This window comes from Paroedura picta, chromosome 4 (genome assembly GCF_049243985.1).
Source record: "Paroedura picta isolate Pp20150507F chromosome 4, Ppicta_v3.0, whole genome shotgun sequence".
In the NCBI taxonomy this organism is placed as follows: Eukaryota; Metazoa; Chordata; class Lepidosauria; order Squamata; family Gekkonidae; genus Paroedura; species Paroedura picta.
Genome location: NC_135372.1, coordinates 81,645,649 through 81,669,313, shown reverse-complemented (window position 1 = coordinate 81,669,313; position 23,665 = coordinate 81,645,649). Strand labels below are relative to the sequence as shown.

At 42.8% G+C, this 23,665-nt stretch overlaps 1 protein-coding gene across 5 annotated transcripts; it reads left to right on the top strand.

Annotated features, from left to right (window-relative positions):
* The first annotated feature begins 2,555 nt into the window (after nt 1-2,555).
* LOC143835674 (protein zyg-11 homolog B-like) lies at nt 2,556-18,324 on the top strand. Of its 5 annotated transcripts, none has more exons than XM_077333709.1 (15): nt 2,565-2,712; nt 3,762-3,907; nt 5,775-5,940; nt 7,952-8,706; nt 9,638-9,778; nt 10,024-10,206; nt 10,732-10,796; nt 12,995-13,094; nt 13,168-13,221; nt 13,693-13,854; nt 13,932-13,979; nt 14,273-14,470; nt 14,549-14,610; nt 16,129-16,226; nt 17,318-18,324. In XM_077333709.1, the coding sequence occupies exons 2-15, from the start codon at nt 3,833-3,835 to the stop codon at nt 17,506-17,508; spliced, it is 2,298 nt and encodes a 765-aa protein (XP_077189824.1). In that variant the 5' UTR covers nt 2,565-2,712; nt 3,762-3,832; the 3' UTR covers nt 17,509-18,324. The 5 variants fall into 5 exon arrangements, with proteins under 5 accessions (XP_077189827.1, XP_077189824.1, XP_077189826.1 ...); XM_077333711.1 differs by having other exon boundaries at nt 2,570-2,712; nt 10,024-10,200; XM_077333712.1 differs by lacking the exon at nt 13,932-13,979 and having other exon boundaries at nt 2,556-2,712.
* Nucleotides 18,325-23,665: the final 5,341 nt, after the last annotated feature.

The following is a 23,665-nucleotide window of genomic DNA, read 5'->3' as shown; positions in this document are numbered from 1 at the left end:
TGCCGCGTCTGCCACGCACCTACGCTCTCCCCGTCCCTGGGACCATGCCCCACGTCCCGCACCCCTGCCTACGCCGGCCCAGGCCCCGGGAAGACTTCGCCCTCCGAAGCCTTCCCCGGCCAGTGCTCGCTAGTGCCCATTTTATTTCAGAATAAAATGGGCTTTAGTTCTAGTTTTATAATATTTTAAAAAATGACAGAGACCTGGTAAAGTTAAAAAAGATCTTTATTTACTACATAAAGGTGAATGGCAGTATAGAGAAAATTTCATGGGTGAGACAGTAAAGTGTCTTCACCTCAAAAAATAGGAGCACATAGAACAGATTTGCTTTCTCTATAAACTAGGATTAAACCAGAGTTTGCAGTTTAGACACAATAAAATGTTTTTTTTTTACTGTGAAAACAGAAGTGTTTAAATCATTGAATTAAGTTTTAAGGGGATCTCTTGAGCTCTAGTGTCCCCTGAACTTACTCATGTAACTGCAAAGCATGGTGCCTTTTATATCCCACTCTTCTCCACAATGGGTACCCATAGTGGCTTAGAACGTTCTCCTCTTCTTCATTTTGGCCCCAGAACTATCCTGTGCGGTAGGTGAAGTTGAGAGTATGTGACTGCAATGATTCCAAGTTGTATAGCCCAAGGAAAAGTGATTGACAGTGCAGAGGGGGAGGTGTGGAATAGAGAAAAAGGATTCTAAACTGCCAACATGGGCAGTGGGTGGTTGAGGGGAAGAAAAGAGGAGAGATGGATTCTGAACTGTGAGAGAAGGCACACAGCAAAGTGCCTAATGTTCTCTATTATAAAGTCTGTTGTTTATATTCATCCAAAGTGCCATACGCGTTCACCCTGTTCTCTATTTAAAGTTGTGTTGTATGTTTGATTTTCTCTCTAGAAGAGCCAGGGTGGTGTAGCAGCGGCATCTAATCTGGCAAGATGGGTTTGATTCCTCGTTCCTCCACATGCAGCCAGTTGTGTGACCTTGTGCCAGTCACAGTCCTGAAAGTACTGTTCTGACCAAGCAGTCTTGTCAGAGCTCTCTCTATGTCTGTTGTGTTGATAGGAAGGCGATTATAAGCCACTTTGAGACTTGTTTGGACAGTGATAAGCCATGGTATAAAAGCATTGTTTTTACCTGTCCAGAAGTACTACTACTACTACTACTACTACTACTACTACTACTACTACTACTACTGTTATTATTTTAATTTCTTACCTACCGTTCTTGAAACTCTCTTTGCAGCGGTTTACAGTAAAGGTTAAAACTAAAGAAATGCTATTCCACCATCTTATGCTACCAGAGTTAACTAGTGCAGTGCCTTAAAAGGATAAAGTACCACAAGAAATATTGGCAAATATTACAGGAACCCATAGTAGCTAAGAATGTTCTCCCCTCCTCCATTTTACTTTCACAACAACAATGTGGGATAGGTTAGGCTGCAAATACATGACTGGCCCATGGTTACCCAGCAAGCTTCCACAGCAGAGTGAGGATTTCAGCCTGGGTCCCCCAGTGCCTACTCTCTGAATAGAAAAGCACATGTGCTCATTGGTAATCATATTTTTATGAGTGATGATCCAGTACTATTTCTGATACTGTTTTGGTTAGTTGGATCAGTTTTGTTGGCTTGAGGATTTAACCAATCATTACTTCAATGCTGCTCCCCCCCCCCCCATTTTGTTTTCTACAGGTTTGAGGGAATAATTTTTTTGCCCCTGTGGTGTTGAGGTTGTGTCATAGGTTGTGCCATGCTGATGAGATTTCAGCAGAAAAGTTTAGTGGGGAGAATTCTATCAAAAGCTGCTGGATTGGATCCGTATTTGGACTCACTATTAATCTGGGGTAGTTTGCTTCTATAAAAAGCAAGTGTTTTATGTACACTGATCTAACAGCAACTGGAAGTGGTCCACACATTGAGTGGATTATTTACTTTTGATTAGATTTTGTTTTGATTTGTGCTCTGCAATGTAATGTTGCATACCTCATCCTGGAAACCTAGGCCTTCTAATGTCTTTGTAATAGACCCCACTCCCTGCTTTCAGTATTGATTGTTTTGAGCCAACTTAATAATATAACACTTTGTGCATCTAGCAAAGTGGACTCTGGTTTACAAGAGCCACAATAGATTTCTTAATCTTTAAAGTGAAGACTCTTTGTCTGATTAAACCTGATTGTTTCATCTTCTAGAGCAGATTGACTCCTTGTTTGAGTTGAGTTTCAAACTGTTTGCTGTCTCCAAATAACTATTTAGATTAGAACATCCACAGGCTCACTAGAATCAACTGAAAAGCAGCAGCTTCATTATAACGTTTAGTGGAGGGAAGGGAAAGGGACTAGTGGTACCTATGGAACAAATATGACAGATTGAGTACTCCCTCCAAACACCAAGTTCTGGTACTTGTCAGCCAAGAGGAATGAAGCCACTTGAATGGTGCCTCCGCATGCTCATCTTGTTGGCAGAGTCTGAATATGTAAAGAGGAGTAAAGCATCAGACAGTTTAAAAATAGTTTTATTAAGAAGATAAAAACTATGCTCCTCAAGAGAGATGTAACTAAATGTCTAACTTGTCTTCAGTCATTCTTCGGTTCTGGAGGCAAGCAAGGAGGAAGCAGGAAGTCTCAAATGAGCCAATCATGACACTGGAGAAGATAATTTGTAAAGCATCAGGAAGTTCCTGATATATACTGCATACACACATCCTCTGCTGTCCTCTGTGAGATATTTTTCATATCCTTTTGAATCATGCATACTACATATCTTGCAAATTCCAACACATCTCAGATAATCAGCCCAGGATACATAGGATCAGACGGCATGAATTTCACAGAGACCGTAGGCCAACACTTAACGTCTTGCTTAAAGTATCCTGCAAAACAGCACTAATCTCTGCAAATGGTTTGGGCAAATCTGAATGTGTCACAGCTGTATGCATATGCATTAGCACCACAGGTGATCATTTCTGGGGAAGAAATGCATGTATTATGTTTGTGCCTGTACCATTCCAGCAGTTCCAGCCAGCCAGCAGTTCCAGCCACCCTGTCATAAGCTGCAGCCATTTTTGTGGAGTGATCCTTACCCTGCCTGAGCATATCCATATGACCTACAAAAGGGAGCTTCTTCCCCCAGGCTTTTGGTTGAGGTCGACCTGAATTGAATCACTTCCCATTGGCCTGAGCCCCCCTCCCATGAGAACCACCACCTACATGTCCATTCTACGGGGCCGTCAGTATGTTACAGTAAAAATTGGATGTTCGCACTATGTTCTATTATGTTACTGTTCTCCTGTCATGACTCTTTATTGTTCAATTTATGTTATCTGTATTGTTTTTTATTACAGTTTCATGTAAACTGCCCTGAGCCTCGGGAGGGTGGTATATAAATATAATAAATAAATATGTGCCACGCGTCAGAAGCAGCCCAGGTGTGTCCATACTGGGGTTTCTTCTCTACAAGAACACCATCAGTAATCGTGTCCCTTTAACAAAGGAAGATACTTTCTGTACTGCATGTTGGTAACATCTCTGACCTTGCTGAGTTCCACGGCCATTTTAGCAGTAAATGAGCGAGGCCAGGGACACTTCAAATCACAAAGCGCAGATTTACAAATAAGAAATGACGCAAGAACGGGGGGGAAGCAGAGCCCCGCTCCAGGTCTTGAAAATCAGCCGGCGTCCCCGACGGCCCAATCGACGCGGCTGTCTCTGGATGCGCGTGCGCTCTAGCTTCAGCTCTAGGGCGGTAAAACGTGCTCTTTTTTTGCAGTTCCGTGCGGTGGTGCTTCCGGTTGGTTCGGTCTTTCCTCATTCTTGTAGCGTTTAGACCGGTTCTTTGCGATGGTGCGATTCCTACATATTCAGAACCGGCAGCGAGCCCCACTCACGATTTGCGGGGATTGCCCTGCGGTGCAGGTGAGTTAGCGAGACCTAAGCAAAAGGAAGGTGGCGCGGCCGAGTGGAAAGAGAAGGGGAAGAAAGGCAGGGAGGAGACAATGGGAATCGGAAGGAGTAGAGGAAGCCGAGCGCCGCGCAGTTGGGCAGAGGCGCTGCACGGATGGTTGGTGGGGCAACCATGTCCAAAGAGGCACATTCTGCCCGCTTGGCTTGATCGGCGCGGGGCGCGGGGCGCGGGGCGCGGGGCGCGGGGCGGGGGGGGGGGTGAGACGCCTGGCTGCCTTCGTCCCTTTACGCTGTTAGCAGCCGGTGGTGCTTTAGAAAGCAGGAAAGTAAAACTAGAGTCTGCCCAGGTGCCCATTAAAAAGACGAGCAAAGCTTATTCCAGGTAGCTGTCGTGAGCCAGAGGTCACTTAATTCGAGACGTGAAGGTGTGCATCCAGGAGGTCGATGTTCCTGTGTTCGTATCAGAAAGGTGGGGGAGTGGAGTTACAAAGAGAGGGTGCTCAACAGCAAGGTCCAATCAATTGCGTGGGTAAAGGCTCCTCCCTCCGGTGTTAGATAGGAATTGATCTACTTGCAAGATAGGAACCTGTGGGTAGCAGCGCTAGTCTATTGTAGTAGAACAATACTAGGGAGCCAAAACAAGTTTAAAAAGACCAACAATTTTCCAGGGTCCAATATCTGACAAAATGAGTTTTGAGTCACAGAAGTTTATACCCTGGAAAACGTTGTTGGTCTTCGAAGTGCTGCTGTATTTGATTTTTTTTTTTAAGATACAATAGGAAGTTACAGAGACATGGTTAAAGTGTTTGGGAAAGATAGTGAGCAACGATGGTGTGTGAGGGAATGCTAGGTCCATGTTAAGATTTGAGGGAGTGGGTGGCTAAATAGGTTGACTGTGTTTTAGGACAGTGGTTCCCAACCCTCGGTCCGGGGACCGGGACCGGTCTGTGGATCAGTTGGTACCTGGCCGCTGTTCCTCCTTGACCTCCTCCCCAGCTGCTGCCTCGGGGGCTGCCCTGCCACTCTGCTGCCAGCTCAGCTTTGGTGCTCTCCGGCAGCCACCATGGCTGGGGCTCCTCCTCGGCATGGCACTGTGAGGCTGCCGCTGGCAGCACCTCCCAGCGGTTGGCGGGAAGTCAGGGGCACCGGCAGGAAAGCTAGCAGAGCAGGGGCTCAGGCGGTGGCGACGTCCCTCAGCAAAAGACTACCCCCCCCCCGGGCCTCAGTAAAATTATCAAGAATTGACCGGTCCCTGGTGATAAAAATGTTGGGGACCACTGTTTTAGGAGATCAGGAGAGAATCTGGCTTTTGATAGTATGGATGAGTAGAAGCTTCTGGGGGTGGGGTGGGTGGTTAGCAATGGAATGATATAGCGGGTGGGGTAGAATTTGTGCCAGAGACAGTTATGAACTAGTTGCTAGGATTCTTTATAAAGGTTTAAAGAAGATGGACTCCTGAACAGGTACAGGGAGTATTTCAAAGGGTCTGGGATTACCTGATTTTCTTGCCCTGACCTGAGTAGGCCAGCCTAGCTGGATCTCACCAGTTCTCGAAAGCTGTATTGGATTGGCCCTGGGTAGTTTTTGGATGGGAGGCCCCTAAGGCAGGGGTAGTCAACCTGTGGTCCTCCAGATGTTCATGGACTACAATTCCCATGAGCCCCTGCCATGGTTGGCCATGGTTAGTATTTGGATGGAAGTCCACCAGAGTAGAGGAGGTGCGCCATATGAAAGAAGGCAATGGCAAACTACTTCTGCTCATCTCTTGCCTTGACAATGTTATGAGGGGTTGCCATAATTTGGTTACAATTTAATAATTCTGGTTATTCCTCTCTACTGCTTATTTTCCTGCTGATACATTATTTCTCTGTGGTTGCAGGCTGAAGCATCTCCATATTCTCTAGTCGATATCTGCTTGAATGCCTTAGTTGCTGATTTAGAAAAATTTTGTGTAGAAAGGCCAGATGGCTCATTATGCCTGAAAGAGTCAGAAAGGCTTCCTCAAGAAGTGGCTGATCGATTACTGGAAACGATGGCGTATCGGGGTAAGACTTCTTTCAGGCTAGCAATAATATAGCATTGGGATCCTTAGTGTAATATTAAATGAGAACATCTTACTTTGTAAATATAGCCTGCTTCTATGATCTGAAGGTCCAGGGAAGAGTATCTTTTTTTATGCCTGAAGTATGCATTCTTGTAAACAACAATAAGTTTTCCAGGGCCAAGGAACTGACTAAAAGTAAGCATCATGGCTTAGGCAACAAGTTGGTATCTCCATCATGTTTTTTAGCAATGCTGATTTCCAGGGAAAAGCAGCCAGTGAAGAGTCAATATTCTGCTTAGCTCTTCTCTTCCCATCAGGAAAAAGGAATATATTATGCGAAATAAGAAAATGCATGTCAATTTCCTTATGTTAAATGCTGTATACATGTTACAGCATTTACCAATTTATTCCTGACATGCTTGGATGAAACTTCAGCTTATGATTCATATCAGTCTGGCTTCTGTCCTGGCTACAGGGTGGAGATGGTGCTGGTTGCACTGATGGATGATCTCCAGTGCCAGCTGGATCAGGGCAGGTTGGCCGTACTCATTTTGTTAGATTTGTTGGCTGCCTTTGTTGTGGTTGACCATGAGTTATTGGCTCACCATCTTGCAGTGACTGGGATATGGGGTATGGGTCGACTCCCTAGCGGAGTGTCTCAGGGTGTGGTGCACTCTCCCTCGCTTTTTAACGTCTTTATGTGCCCTCTTGCCCAGCTGGTTCAGAGTTTTGAGCTGGGTTGTCATCAATATGCCTAAGACACCCAGCTCTATCTCCTCATGGACGGCCGCCCAGATTTCCCCCCCCCCCCCGAACTATTCACCAGATGTTTGGAAGCCGTGGCTGGATGGCTTGAGCAGAGTTGCCTTGAAACTCAACCCCACCAAGACGGACATCCTGTGGCTGGTTAGTAGGAAGGCAGAACAGGAAGCATGCTTACCCGCTGTGGCCGAGACACAACTTACTATTGTAAGGCCAGGAATTTGGGAGTGACCATAGATGCCTTGCTGACTATGGAGACACAAGCCAAGAGAGTAGTCTGCCAGGCATTTTTTCCATCTTCACCAGGCATGTCTATTAGCTCCCTATCTATCCTCTGAACACCTGGCCATGGTGATCCATGCAACGGTCACCTCCAGGTTGAATTTCTGTAACTCACTCTATGCTGGCCTGCCCTTGTTCCTAACCCAGAAATTGTAACTAGTGCAAAATGCAGCTGCTAGGGTCCTCACAGGAACACCTTGGAGGGCCCCCATCCAGCCTGTGTTGACGTAGTTGCTGCCCAAATCTGGTTTAAGGTTTTGTTTTTGACCTTTAAGGCTCTTTGCAGTCTGGGACCCACACCTGAGGGACCCCCTGTCACTTTATGCCCTCCACGGAGCTCTGCACTCTGTGGGTACCAACTTGCTGGTTTTTCCCGGCCACAGAGAAGCTTGCCTGGCCTTGACCAGGGCCAGGGACTTTTTGATCCTGGCCCTCACCTGGTGGAATGAGCTGCAGGCCCTGCAGGGGCTTTTGATGTTCTGCAGGGCCTGCAAGACGGAGCTCTTCTGCCAGGGTTATGGTTGAGGCCATATTATTGAGGCCAGGGTTATGGTTGAGGGCAGAGAGAAAATCAGTTGCAGCCCCCCCTTTATTAAGAAGCAAATATCTAATGGTGCATAGTCATGTTCCCTCTCATACCCCCCCTCCCGTTGTGAATGGTGTTAGAGGGAGGGTAGATGACTTATAATACCACCATGTTGCATTTCTCATTTTCTCTGTAATTTATGTCCTTTGTATTAATTTTTAATGGGGCCTTATTGGGGTTTTTAGTGTTGTGGACTGTTGTTGTAACCCGCCACAAACTGGCTTCGGGAGTGGTAGGAAATAAATTTGAAATAATAATACATTCTACATAGCGTTTATTATTGTTTTGATGTTGTCCATTTCACTAATACGTCTTGCAGACAAAAAACCATTTGCCAGTAAGATGGCTATGTTTGACAAAATCTTGTTTTCTTTTCCTGAAGAGCTGTTGAATGATGGGACAGTGGGCATTTTCCGAGGCAATCAAATGCGTTTGAGGCAAGCTTACATTCGCAAAGCAAAGATCTCTGCCCAGGCCTTTCAGCAGGCATTCTGCCATCACAAACTAATAGAGCTTGATGCTGCAGGGATGAACGAAGCTGTTACTGTTTCCGATGTTGTGAGTGGCTTGGGTAGCAGTGTATGGATCCAGAGCAACCTTCAGTGCCTTGTCTTGGACTCGTTAACTCTTTCCCCTACAAATCCTTATGAAAGGTGCTTTAGCCAGCTCTCCGGTCTTCGTTCGTTGAGCATTACCAATGTGGCCTTCCGTGATGAAGATTTAGCAGAGGTTGCCTCCTTGCCAAGACTAGAAAGTCTGGATATATCCAGCACTTCTGTCTCAGACATAACTGTACTTGTTGCTTGCAAGGATAGACTTAGATCTCTCACTATGCACGGTTTGAAACGTTTGAGTATGCCCACGCCAAAGTTTTTGGATGTCATGAGAGAGCTGAAGCATCTAAATCATCTTGATATCTCGGATGAACAGCATTCCCGATCGGATATACCTTTTCGTCTGTTAGGAGAGAAGGACATCCTGCAAGACCTTGTATCATTGGACATTTCTGGGAGTAAATATATTACCGATGAAGCTGTAGAAGCATTTGTCAGACAGCGACCTACAATGCGGTTTGTGGGGTTGCTGGGTACTGAAGCAGGATATACAGAGTTTCTTTCGGGAGAAGGAACCTTGAAGGTTTGAATTTTTAATTATTCCCTGGGTTAAGATTGCAAATGAAGATATGCTTTGTGCTTGACTGGAAATATATTTCTATGTGCTGACTTGCCATTAATCTTGAGCTGAAACTTTCAAGCCTCTCTTAATCTTCTAAATAGGAATGGCACTAAAGTCTGTTAAAATTAAGTAAGTAAAAGGGGCTAATTTGTGTGCATGCACAAAATAAGTCTGGACATTTCATGTTTCTATACATCTCAATAGGGTAACAGCAGCAGACACTTTAGCATAATGCTTCCCTTACTTCTGATACTTACTACAAGGCATCTAAACTGCCTTCCACTGACCCCCCCTCCACAGAAATGGAATCACTTGCCAAGTAGTTTCCCCTTAATATTTTCTCTTGCAGCTGTGTGAGAATTGAATAAACCCAAAAATGTCCAGTCAGAACACATTATTATTTCTTCTGTGTTTATAGCAACAAACAATCCCTTTCCATGCAGCAATCTGTGGCTTGCTTGGCAAGGAAGAACCGTGCCACCATTACCTTGTCTCCATACATGGCATTGATTGCAGTGCGTTTAGTTAGTAAACCAAGTGGGAAAGCAGTGGGATAAACTCTTGAGAAGAGTACCATGGTATGGAGGAACCATTTTTGCCTAGGCTTCTGATTAGGCCCAGGCTAGTGTGTGGCTGTGTGAGATCATTTGAGGTAAGCCAGCACAGCCTAGTGGCATTCATGTTCTTATCCTTTTGAAGTATCTGTGTGCTGCAGGAGAGTTGGAAAGAATCTGAAGCCTGCAGTTCCACATTCTCTAGCCCTTGTAACATACCTCATGTACTGTACTACTTAACATGATTTTTAGTGAGGGGATTACATTACTCAGTGTACTAGGAACATAATGAATTCTGAGCCCAGTAAACATAACAGATTTTTTTCATTTATCATTAGGTATCAGGAGGAGAAAATGAAAACCAGATTTCGGAAGCATTGAAACGTTACAGTGAAAGGGCATGCTTTGTGAAAGAAGCCTTTTTCCACCTTTTTACTCAGACATGTTTTATGAGAATTACGAAGCCTGAAATCCTAAAGGTAAAATCTATCAGTTTAAAATAATCAATTGTATGTGAAATATAGGGTTGCACTTATGCTTGATAGGTATCATTTATTTGAATTTTTGGAACCAAATACCATGGTATTTTTCCTTCGACTTAAATCTAATTTGTGTGTTATTTGTACTCAGATGCCATAAAGAGCTGCTTATTCTGATACGCCTGATCTCTGCATTGCATTTTTGTTCTGCTTTACATTAGTCTTTCCTCTGTTTTCCATTGCAGCTTGTGATTATTGGAATGAGGAATCACCCTCTGGACTTGGCAGTACAGCTGACTGCTAGTGCCTGTGCCCTGAACTTAACTAGGCAAGGCCTTGCAGCAGGCATGCCTGTCCGCCTGCTGTCCAGTGTAATCCAGCTGCTTCTGAAGGCCATGGAAACCTTTCCTGAACAGCAGCAGGTATGGGTATGTAGAAGGTCTTAGTTAAAATCCATCCATTCATAATAATGAGCATACCAACAGTTCTTTGCCATCACAAAAACTTACTAGTAAGAGCTTTGTTGAGTGAAGTGGGCCAGATGATGACAGAAAGTTCATATGGATTTCCCTCTATTTCTGATAGCTTTAAAAATTAGTATCTGTAGCCCTGATTCAGTTGTGTAGTATACTCTTCCCAGACTCTTTGCAGCCTTGACTTTTGCTTCTGGTTTTGTTACCACCATAATAGATCCGTATAGGACATTGTCATACGCTTGGAGGGGTTTGGAGTCTTCAGTGGTTTTCTGACAGCAGGGAAGGGAGATTTTTTACTGATCCCCCCTCCCCCCAATCCAGCTTTGCCCCCAGGATTCACTAGAACTCTAGGAACAATGTGGAAATGGAAGTACATCTGCAGTAGAAGATGAAACATGGTGAAAATCACTCCTGTCTTCCCACTGAAAGTTATATATATATATTCCATTTTCTATTATGCTTTCTTTCTCCATACAGCTACAGAAGAATTGCCTTCTTTCTTTATCTAGTGTCAGGATCCTGCAAGATGTTCCATTTAACAGGCAAGTTAAATAATGTAGGATCATGTCAGGCGACTGCAGTACTATGGCAATGTGGTTCATTGAATTTTTGAATTTGTCCACCAGATTATGTTGCTTTTACTATTATGTTGCTCTTTCCTGTGCCCACTTTTTCAGAAATGCGTTCAAAAGTGTCCTTTTTCTTCTATTCCCATCAGGATTAGCAATAGAAGTTTTGGTTGAGAACTGCCCTCAGATGTCAGGGTAAAACCTGATTTGCTGGTGGGTTTTCTGTGCACTGCATTGTCATGTTTTAAACGAGTTGGTTCACTTATGTGCACAGCAAGCAAAGAGTCTGTGTGCCTTGTTAGTGTTGCTTCCATAGCAGAGGAGAGTCTGGTTGAAGTATAATAGTACCTTTGTGAAAAGCTGTATGGCTAAAAGATTTTTCACTTGACTTGTCTCATGATTTAAATCAGACTTAGTACACAAGCTAAGATGCAAGTGGGAGTCAGCAGCTGAGGTGTAGAACTGAGAGGAAGCTTCTGTCACTGTTCATTCTGGGTGAGAGTGAACTCTATGCATGTGACTGGAGGACCGGAAGCTCAAGGGTCTTTTTTTTTTTTTTTTTGCATAAGATCCCTGGTTCATTTCTGGAACATATTATTAGATATATCTTAAGGTAGTGTGCCACAAGGCTCTGCTTTGATACCTTTGTGTGTCAGTGCTTCTTAAGTTAGAGAGTACTGAGCCAGTGGAAGGCAGTTTAGATGCCTTGTAGTAAGTATCAGAAGTAAGGGAAGCATTGTAGTAAGTATCAGAAGTAAGGGAAGCATTATGCTAAAGTGTCTGCTGCTGTTACCCTGTTGAGATGTATAGAAACATAAAATGTCCAGATGTTTTGTAACCACAGGTTCCCTTTTTAAGTAAAAATGGAAATTTGGGGGATAACAACTATATGCATTACTTTTCAGCTTGGTGTATTGGTTAGGAGTGTGGCCTTCTGTTCTGGTGAGCTGGGTTGGATTCTGTGCTCCCCCGCATGCAACCAGCTGGGTGATCTTGGGCTTGCCACAGCACTGATAAAGCTGTTCTGACCAAGCAGTAATATCAGGGCTCTCTCAGCCTCACCCACCCCACAGGGTGTCTGTTGTGGGGAGAGGAAAGGGAAGGAGATTGTAAGCCACTTTGTGACTCCTTCGGGTAGAGAAAAGCAGCATATAAGAACCAACTCTTCTTCCTCTCAAACCCAACATTATTTTACTGCCTAAATTAAATAAAATTACTTGTTTATAACTTAACTTACAAAATAGCATTGGATTTTAAGAGGTAATTATATATTTTCTATAAGAGAAATTACAGTACTCGACCAAGGAGTTGTAAACTGCTGTACCATGTGCTGTCGTAGCACAGATAACTTTCAGTTTTGCTGAGGGGGAGGAAAAATAAAACTTGACGGTAGGAAAAAATCTGTATTAAGCAAAAGAATGTATTCAGGCAGTCTCAGGGTCTCAATATGAAGGACTTCCAAGTTTGAATATTAAGCTAAACTATATTACATTGAACACACTGAAAAATGTAGTAATGAACTATCATTAAATACATGACATATTAATAGTGGCCAAGATTTACATTGAAATAAAAGTTTATTGAATGTTGTATTTGTCGCAGTGTAAAAGGCTTATTCTAGTGCTCCCTTTGGAAAAAAATTGAGAAAGTCGTCAGATTCTTTCATGCTATACATTTCAAGTGCAAAAAATGCTGCCTTAAGAAGCATCTTATTCAATCCAAAAGAAATGATATTTCATAAGAGCTGTTTGTCCAAGCTCCTGTACATTTTTTTTGGAGAAAAACGGAAAAAAGTCCTTGGAGAAAGAAAAAAATGCTGCAGTTTTCTGGGCCCCCATTCCCTCCTTTCTGGGCCTTCACATTTCTAGAGAAGAATATTGATCTTAAATATCTCTTTGCCAGTGTTTGGTTGACGTCTGAACCTGTTCTTGTGCGTAGCTCCAATCTCAGAATGTTTAATAATTAAAAACACTTCTAAGGTCAGCCTGATTATTCTTTTGTGTTTCATCAAGGCAGGAAATTTGGATTGCTTTGCTTTTAGGCAACAGGCTGCTCATAGCTGAAATTGCCCTTCTAGTCATAGAGCTTACATCTTCTTACAGTGAAACCATTGTTGTATTGTTTGCTCAAGAATTGCAATGAATAGATCTGAAAATACTCTCAAATTGCAGGTTTGCAGCTGCCAAATTTGTTGTTCAGTGGCTGTGTAACCAGGAAAATCAACATATACAAAGAATTGCAGTTAATATTATCTCTATCCTAGCACTAAAGGTATGTTGACTTTATCTGATGTCTACTTTTTTGGAGATCTTTCATACAATATACTAAAATTGTGATTTATCAGCTTTCAGATGAACAAGCAGCACAGCTTACTGCAGAATTCTACATAGTTGTTGGGGTGAGTTGTATGTCATCAGTTTGTTGAATGTAGTGTTGTAGGAAGTGTAGTGTTGTAGCATGTACTTTCTATCAGATATGGGAAGGGAGATGCCTCTACAACCAGGGAAAAAATGTCACCTTTTCAGAAAAACTGGGCAGAATAACCTCCTTCCAACCCAAAAGTGATATGTTCTCCCATTGCCCACATTCCAACTTAAAAAGATGCTAACCAAAATCAGCCTAGCATTCTCATGGAACGAGGTCTTAAAAAATTAAGTATCAGCTGAGACTGGATGGTTGGGGAGAGAATGAGTGATAAAGCAATAGTGACAGCAATGTTAGGATGGAAGGCAGCAAGATTGGTTGAGGGGAAGAGAAGGTGTTGGGAGATAAGAGAAAGTAGGCTGCAGAGTATAGGGGTGTTATCTTCTCCCTTGCAGATCTAGCTGTTGTATATTGTGCTAATAATGATACCATTTTTTAAAAATAGAAACTTCTGGAAATAGTTGAACAGAAAACTAATCAGAATGAACTGGACACAACATTCCATTTTACTCTGAGTGCCCTTTGGAATCTCACAGATGAAGCCCCAACGACATGTAGACACTTCATTGACAACAAAGGATTGAAGCTTTTTATGAGAGTTTTACAGGTAGACATAATAGCTTTTTTATACTAGTTTATAATATATTTATAACATAAGTTGAATGGCTTTATTTCTTTTGACAGTCATTTCCAGCAGACTCCTCTACGCAACATAAAGTGCTGGGCCTTCTGGTAAGAGCAGAATGAAATGCTGCATGCTACAAATGTATTTTATAAAGCTCTATGCTTTAAATATGGCATTGATAATTAGGGTAAAAGTGGTCCAGAAAAGGTGTTTTTGCTTTATTAGGCTTCTTCTATGAGTTTTACGTGCTCAAGGCTTGATAAAACAGTCAAATACATTCCTCTGATTCTTAGTAAATTCTTAGAAGGAATTGCATAAATTAATCATGTAAGTTACTATCACATTGTATGCTGTGACTATCTTGTTTTTCATAATTGTATTCCCCCCCTTTATGTCACAGAACAACGTAGCAGAAGTGAGAGAGCTGCATCCCAAGTTAATGCAGAAGGACTTTGTGGATCACATCAGTGAATTGTTGAACAGCGCTGAGATGGAAGTCTGTTACTTCTCTGCTGGGATTATTTCTAATTTACTATCCAGAGGCGAGCAAGCTTGGACATTAAGTCAAACACAGAGAAGGCTCCTTATTGAGAAACTGGTAAAGAGCTTTAAGTGCCATATTGTTCTTGAACATTTTGCAGGTTTGTTGAAAACATGACACGTCTTTCTGTTACAGCACTCAGCCCTTTTGAAATGGCCAACACCAGAATGCAAGATGGTAGCACTGCCAGCCTATAGGTACTCATTTTATTAAAATATACACTTCTAAAAAAACCTGTATATTGTCAGGAGCTGAATAAAGTATGCCTCACTTGGTCCATTGTGGCACATTAGGTGCATTTTTTAGAGTACTTAATGTGTTGAGTCAATGAGTAGCTGTGTTGGGCTGCAGTAGCACAATAAAATCAGAGTCCAGTAGCACCTTTAAGACGAACAAAGATTCATTCAAGGTGTGAGCTTTCGAGTGCAAGCATCCTTCGTCAATCTGACGAAGGGTGCTTGCACTCGAAAGCTCACACCTTGAATGAATCTTTGTTCGTCTTAAAGGTACTAAAAGAGCCTCTTGTGGTGCAGAGTGGTAAGGCAGCAGAAATGCTGTCTGAAGCTGTCTGTCCATGAGGTTGGGAGTTCAATCCCAGCAGCCGGCACAAGGTTGACTCAGCCTTCCATCCTTCCGAGGTTGGTAAAATGAGTACCCAGCTTACTGGGGGGTAAACGGTAATGACTGGGGAAGGCACTGGGGAAACCACCCCGTATTGAGTCTGCCATGAAAACGCTGGAGGGCGTCACCCCAAGGGTCAGACATGACCCGGTGCTTGCACAGGGGATACCTTTACCTTTTTAAAGGTACTACTGGGCTCTGATTTTAATGTGTTGTGGTAAGACATGAAGTTCTATGTAGAATTCAAATATTTGTCAACACCAATCTAATAATACATGATCTTGATTCCAGGGTCTTTATTGGATAGTAGTAAATTTACTGGATGCTATAAATCCACATAAATCACCCTGCCTCTTTTAACCATGATTAATACAACAGGAGCAGTTTTGGTATTGCGTGCTCTCCCCCCCCCCCCCCAATTGCAAATTCTGTCCTGCACTTCCTTATGTTGGCTAAATAGCCTACAGTTTTCTCCTAGTCAGAGTTTGAAGGTGTTTTCAGTTTTCTCCTAGTCAGGCAAAGAGATAACCTGGTTAGCTTAAATCAAAATGAAGTTTGGAACTGATACACAGTTCAACCAAAGTAAAGGACATGGGTGGTTAGGTTTTTGACAGAGAAAGTTAGTGAGAAGAAAGGGGCATGATTTCTTAACCATGGTTACAAAATTCCTAATTTATTGTCTGGGAATAGGAAATAAGTCCACCCTGTTTGTGTGAACTGTCCCTTAAAGTTTGGGTTTGCCTCTTCTAGTGCAAACAGAAGAAACCTCAACTTGTGATGCCTTTTATTAATGCATTTCTTTCCTGCTCCTGGTGATACAGATACACAACTCTAGAACTCTAATCTTCAAGATCAATGGTATGAAGAACATAATGTCCCTTTATCTGTGAAACCTTACCAGATGAAGTCCTGCTGGTGGAGGGTTCGGTGTACACAGGACACAATGCAATTGTGATGTCCCCCCATTATCTCTACAGATGATCTGCATGGTGCGATTGAATGGGATAAAGAAGCTTATGTACTGATAACAGTGGTTATGTAGCAAACCCATATAATTACTCCAAACTGTCTATTTGTGTTTCTCCAATCTATAGGTCACTCAAGCCATTCTACCCATTACTTGATTGTTTTACACTACCTGGTGTGCAAATCTGGGCAGCATGGGCTATCCTGCATATTTGCTGCAAAACCCGTAAGTACTTGTCTTTTGTACTTAATAAGACTCTGATTCTCCAGGTCACCTTGAAGAGGACACTTGTTCAAGCAGACAGTAATACATTTTTGACTGAGGATTCAGATGTTAATTCCAAATCCCAAATTACTTTGTGAGTTCAGAGTGATGGCTGTTCAATTCATGTATTGATAACATATTTTTGTTTGTTTAGCTCCCCCTTTCCTTTCCTATTGCTGTTTCCCTCTCTATTCCTGGCTTTTACAAATCATAGCTTTCAAAAATGTACACATTTTGGCTATTGCCTTGTCAGCAAATCATGGTTTGGAGATTAGCCCTAACCATAATTTTTGTACAAGAAATTACAGAGTTAACAAACCCAGGAAGCAGAAGAGTGAATTGGCAACAAAATGGAAGGACAAGACGCAGTCCACTTTCTGACTAAGCTGAGCCACAGTATTCTGTATCTGTAGCTTTATTTCTCACAATAACATTAAAATTCTTGACAGCTTTTTTCACCCTTTCCCATAATATTAGAAATTGAGGGCATTCAATGAACTGAATAGGCAATAGATTGCGGGTAGACAAGAGGAAGTAAGTACTGCTTTATTTAATGAGCAATTAAGTTGTTGGATTCACTGTCAGTGAACAAGGTGATGGCCACAAGCATAGGGGGCTTTTAAAGGGAATTAGGTTCATGGGGGCTGCTAGCTAGGTGGATAAAAAAACATCCATGTTCAGAGGTGGTAAACCTCTGAATACCAGTGCTAAGAGGCACCATCATGAAATGAGGTCATGGCTTCTTTGTCTGCGAGGGCTGTTGGTTGGCCACTGAATTACACAGGATGCTGAGCTAGATTGTCTGATCCAGCAGGGTTGCCCTTACATTCATTCTGTTCTCTGACAAAAAATAATAGTAATACGTTCATGTTCAGTTCTTCAGTTCTTGTGTGTTTCCTTGGTGTCTAAAGACCAATCTTGAATGCAATGAAATGAAGAATTAAAGAACGTGGAAACTGGCAAATTTGTTCTAAATAGCTTTGATCGAATTCTGCTATAGTATTATTATGCTTGTGCTGAATCTTTTATGACCAAACTCTGTTTTTCTTCAGCTGCCAGATACTGTGCCATGTTAATAGAAGAGGATGGGCTACAGCATTTATATAATATCAAAGAAAATGACCAAAGTGATCCAGATGTCCTGTATTTAACAACTGAGATACTAACTTACATGGATAATCACATGATGTATTATGGGAAACCTAAACACCTGAAGGAGCTACAAGCCAAATCAAATGGATAACTGTGGGCGGATGGAACTTTATCCTGTTATTTTCACAACCTGTGAAGCTAGTGATTTCTTGGGCATCAGGGTGGCCCTTCCTGTAAGATTACTGCTCTCTATATTTCAGGATACTTGTATGGCATGCACAGTCAGGAGGCTTCTACAAGTAGCTCTAATTCATAACTTGCCTTCTGATAGGGAAATGATGCACTTTGATTATCTCTCCACTTGCAAGGCATTCTGGGGAAAATTGCTTAGTCATTTACCATACAGGACTTAAATGGAAGCTAATGCTTGCAAGCCACTCATCATGTATGGTGACAAAGTTAGCTAACAAGGTCATTGAAAATGGAGACTTTTAAACCACATGTTACCCTTCCTGTAATCTCTGTCCCTGGGTGTCAATCCAGAAACTATAGCAGGTGTTGTCTTGTATCCTGTGGAGTCAGTTTTGCTATATTACTACAGCCAGCAAATTGGAATGGTACAGGAAAAAGGTAATCACCAAAGGAAAAGAGTGAACTGTTGAGAATGAAACTTCTGGAAAAGACAAAAAATGACTTCTTCATGATACCATTATATCAGGCTACAGCAGGTCCTTCTGCCAGTTACAATTTCTTTTAGGTGCTTGCACATAGTTGTAAGTGGGCTGCATGTCCTAAAGGGAAGAATCTGACATCTAGTCAACTGTGAAGTTTTTATTGCCACAATCCATCACAGAGCCCTGTATAAACTTGTATTACTATGGGAATGTACATATAAATTATTTTTATACTAGGGGTCAGAATCTTTCAGATTGTTTGCATTAATATCTAAAATAAATGTCTAAATATAGCATCTATGGATTGCAAGCTTCAGCTTTCGATGAACTGGTCAGTGTTAATGAAGACTGAATGGCTGTACAAAACAAGGGGTGAAAGTCGGAGATAAAAATCTTTGTTAATATCCTTTCCTTTTTAAAGCTGTGAAGGAAGTATAGGTGGAAGAGTTGGGATACCCAATGACTCACATTGCCTTTCTCGGAAGGCATCAGAGTAGAACCCCCACAGGAAGAAAAACAATAGGAAATCTTGGTTGGTGGATGGATAAACCTACCCACGTGTCAAGCTTTAAATTGGCTGCCTACTGTCACAGTTTCAGACAACTGCACAACTGTGTTGGACTAGATGGCCTGTATGGCCCCTTCCAACTCTATGATTCTATGATACTGCCATAGCACCTATTTTGGTCCCCAGCCCTTAGTAAGGCACATCTTTGTTGCTTTCTGTGTTGCAGGGTAGTACCACATAGTTGTACATTTTCTTGATAGACAACAAATGTTCAGAGTAGATCATGCCACTAATTAAGTTGCTTAATATGCAATTAGTTTAATGTGTATAGTAGTTCTGTAGTTGTAGAATAGGCTTGTTTTGTATTAATTCAGGAATGAAAGATTTAAACAGAGAGGCTGTAAATTTCACATACTATGAACAGCCAGTTTCCTAACAGTTTTTTTGGGAGCCCGTTCTGGTTTCTTCTGTGGATTTGAAAGCAGACTTTGTTTCCATAACCAATTCTAGGCAATGCTGTAAAGCAGTGGTCCCCAACCTGCGGGCCACGGCAAAGTGCCGGGCCGCGGCTCCCTCTCCCCGCCCCCCCCCCGCAGTAAAAAACGTCCCAGGCCACAAGCTTGCTGCCCGGGAAGCTTCTTACTGTGGGAGGGCGGGGAGAGGGAATCAGGGCCGGGCCGCGCATTTGCGCATTCGCGGGCATGGCCCGATGCGCAGGCGGCCCGATGCGCGGGTGCGGCCCGTGCGGGTGTGGCCCGATGCGCGGGCGTGGTCCGCGCGGCCCGATGCACGGACGTGGCCCGATGCCCTGCTGGTCCCCAGCCTCAGAAAGGTTGGGGACCACTACTGTAAAGAACCAATTTTCCTTCTGTATGACTACAGTTTTTTCATAGTGTTCTGTGAAAATAAGAGCTGTCATTACTTTTATATGGTTTGATAGCGATCTTGCAAGTGGGATTGGGTGACAGTGGTAAATATTTGGCCCTATTCAGATTGATTCCAGAAGTACAGGCAGGATTTCCAGAAGTACAGGCAGGATTTCCAGAAGTACAGGCAGGATTTCGAAGAGGCAGAGGAACTAGAGATCAAATTGCCAACATACGCTGGATCATGGAGAAAGCTAGGGAGTACCAGAAGAACGTCTACTTCTGCTTCATTGACTATGCTAAAGCCTTTGATTGTGTGGAGCACAACAAATTGTGGCAAGTTCTTAAAGAGATGGGAATACCAGAGCATCTTATTTGTCTCTTGAGAAATTTATATGCAGGTCAAGAAGCAACAGTGAGAACTGAACATGGAATCACTGACTGGTTCAAAATTGAGAAAGGAGTTCGGCAAGGCTGTATACTGTCACCTTGCCTATTTAACTTGTATGCAGAGCACATCATGAGAAATGCGGGATTAGAGGAGTCACAAATTGGGATCAAGATTGCAGGGAGAAATATCAACAACCTCAGATATGCAGATGATACCACTCTAATGGCAGAAAGTGAAGAGGAACTAAAGAGCCTGTTGATGCGGGTGAAGGAGGAGAGTGCAAAAGTTGGCTTGAAACTCAACATCAAGAAAACAAAGATCATGGCATCCGGCCCTCTCAATTCCTGGCAAATAGATGGGGAAGAAATGGAGATAGTGACAGATTTTATTTTCCTGGGCTCCAAGATCACTGCAGATGGGGACTGCAGCAAAGAAATTAAAAGACGCTTGCTCCTGGGGAGGAAAGCTATGGCAAATCTAGACAGCATCCTAAAAAGCAGAGACATCACCCTGCCAACAAAAGTGTGTTTAGTCAAGGCTATGGTCTTCCCAGTTGCAATGTATGGCTGCGAAAGTTGGACCATAAGGAAGGCAGAGCGTCAAAGAATTGAGGCTTTTGAACTCTGGTGCTGGAGAAGACTCTTGCGAGTCCCTTGGACTGCAAGGCGAACAAACCGGTCAGTCCTAGAGGAGATCAGCCCTGACTGCTCTTTAGAAGGCCAGATCCTGAAGATGAAACTCAAATATTTTGGCCACCTCATGAGAAGGAAGGACTCCCTGGAGAAGAGCCTAATGCTGGGAGCGATCGAGGGCAAAAGAAGAAGGGGACGACAGAGAATGAGGTGGCTGGATGGAGTCACTGAAGCAGTAGGTGCAAACTTAAATGGACTCCAGGGAATGGTAGAGGACAGGAAGGCCTGGAGGATCATTGTCCATGGGGTCGCGATTGGTCGGACACGACTTCGCACATAACAACAACAATTCAGATTGATTCTGAACTTCAAGGTAGATTTGTTTCCTATCTCTGTTATAAGACATCCCTGGTGAAATCAAAGTCTAATACATCAGTCATGGGTTTTGCTGAACTTGTACTATTACTTTACATGTTTGTGAAGGAATGGACTCACCAGCTCCTAATCCCTTGGGTTCCAGACGCTCAACACATCCTGTAGCTATTCCAAGTTTCTGCTTAGCAGTGCCACTACTTTTCCTTTCTTCCGGGGCATATTGGACATCACTGGAGAGCAACCACTGCCACTGACAATTCTGAAAGCATCTCCGAAAGAGTTCATTGCTGTTTAAAATTCTTCCCCGTTTCCCTCTCTCCTGCTAGCTGGCACAGGGATGATCTTTAGCATTTATGGAGTGTGAACTCCGCTACTACCCCCATCCTTTGCTCTTTTGGAGCAAGATGCAAATAGGCAGGGTGTGTTTACAGACAGCAGGCTCGAAGCAGTCAAAATACAAGAAGATTTTACATATATATGGTTTGTACAAACCTCAGGCTGAGCAAGAATAAAAAGAGTGAAAACACACAATCCCTTTTCTCTGTGCTTTATACTTGCCTCAACCCCTGGTTAATTAGAATAGGGCAGTGGTCCCCAACCCCTGGTCCGGGGACCGGGACCGGTCTGTTGATCAGTCAGTACCGGGCTGCGGGTCCTCCTCCCCGGCTGCTGCCTTGGGGGCTGCCATGCCACTCTGCCACCAGCTCACCTTTGGTGCTCTCCGGTGGCTGCCATGGCTGGGGCTCCCCCTTGGCATGGCATTGTGCAGCTGCTACTTGTAGTGCCCCCCAGCGGGCAGTGGCAGTGACATCCCTCGGCAAAAGACTACCCCCCCCCCGGACTCAGTAAAATTGTCAAGCATTGACAGGTCCCCAGTGATAAAAAGGTTGGGGACCGCTGGTTTAGGGGATCTTGACGTAGCAGCATTGTTTGCATTTGTATCCAAAATAAATGTCTAAATGTAGCATTTATTGATCACAAGCTTCTGTTTTTAATGGACTGGTCAGTGTTGATGAAGACAGAATGGCTGTACAAAAGAAAGCACAGGAGTAGGAGGCCCAAGTTGGAGATAAAAGCTGTACATCTCAAAATTGAGGTCAAGATGGAATCCCTAAGAAGGATATAGCCCTTTATGGTTTGTGCATAAGACAGATAGTCAAAGAGACGAACATCTTTCTCATGTTCTGACAATTATAATCTTTTTACCTCAAGAGAAAGACATTACTGTAGGGTTTTGGCTTTTCAAGTCTCTGGCCCTTTAGGTATGATACTCTTAGCAAGATGTGGGATGGTAAACTTTGTTTTTCAGCCATCTCAGTTTGCATAACTGAGCTCTGGAGTGCTTTGCCCTTGGAACAGAAGTAACTTGACTCAGTTCTTTTGACAGTCTTACCAGCACTGCAGGCTTTGGGGCATGGGCAGTGTGTCACCCCCATTAATAGCATACTGAAATGTAGTCAAGGGTGCAGGATATTTCCCCACATTCATTATACAACCAAAACTGTTTCCAAAAGTTACTATCTATGAAGATAATAGTGGAAAACTTCAAATCACAACCAACGTAGCACATCAATCCAATAATTCAAGCCAAGAAATGTGATTTGACATTGCCTGTCTTTGAGTAGTAACCCTGGACCTCCTTGATGGTCTTCCATCCAAATACTAGCCAGAGCTGCTTATCTTCTGAGATCAGGCTAACCTGGGTCATCCAGATCAGAGCCCAGAAGATGATGAAGAACATTCTGAAAACTGGGAGGCTTCCTATAAATACTTGGCCATCAGCTGTTGCATTTTATTAACTTTGGCATATTGCTCTTTACATTCTGAAATGAAACTTTGAGCCTCACAATGAATATTTCTGGTAAATTCAGGAGGGGAAGCCATGTTGATATGAAGCAGCAGAACAAGTCCATTAGCACCTTTAAGACCAATCAAGTTTTATTGTATGGTCTTACAGGTAAGTGCATAAAATCTAATCAATACATTTTCAGATGGGTGTGGTGGCCCCAGGGATAAAATCTTTGGAAATACTGATTGTAGATATATTTCAACATGGATTGTGGCTGTGAAGAAAATTCAATGATATTCTTGACTGGTGGGAAGCTCAGTCATTTACATCGATTGCATCCTATTTTTCTATGTACTGGTTTGGGTAGAAAATCTACTTATTGATAAATAAAACGTTCAGGTTTATTACTGTTTGGAAAATCCAAAGTCAGGCTACTAAACTAGAAGCTGAATAGTTTGTCCAGAATGTACTTCAGCCATGGCTATCTTAAGGGGAAAAAAATTCTTCTATTTAGTATAACAGAAGCTATTTGAGAACATTATGGTGTTCAACTTCTAATATGTTTTAAGCCAATTTCCGAAAACAATGTTCACTGCTGTGTTGTCTGTTGAAACACATTTGATGCTGTAGATTCAAGCCATAAAATAAGATTATTCCTCGAAAAGTATGAGCAGCCATTAAATAGTTCCGTAAACAGAGATTCTTGGCTACAGTTTCCTTCAGTGTATTTCTCTGCTGGGTTTGTAACTGTCAAAGTAAAGTTTGAAGCAACATTGAGTGAAGCCTTTATACTGCATAATCTGTTCTGCCAAATATTGCCTCTTGAGAGCTCATATGTTTCTAAATTAGATCATAATTACAGATGCTAGCTGCTGGCTCATAAAATTCTTCCAAAGCAGGAGGACCTTTACCCTAGACAGCACTGTGCTGTCCAGGATGAAGGCTACAAGCACATATGCAGTGTCTAGGGTGCAGCTGTTGTGGACCCATCCCTATAACATTCCAAAGGATACAAGTGTTAAATTCTTACTTCCCACAGTTTAATTTTTAGGCAAATGTGGAAGAAAATTAAA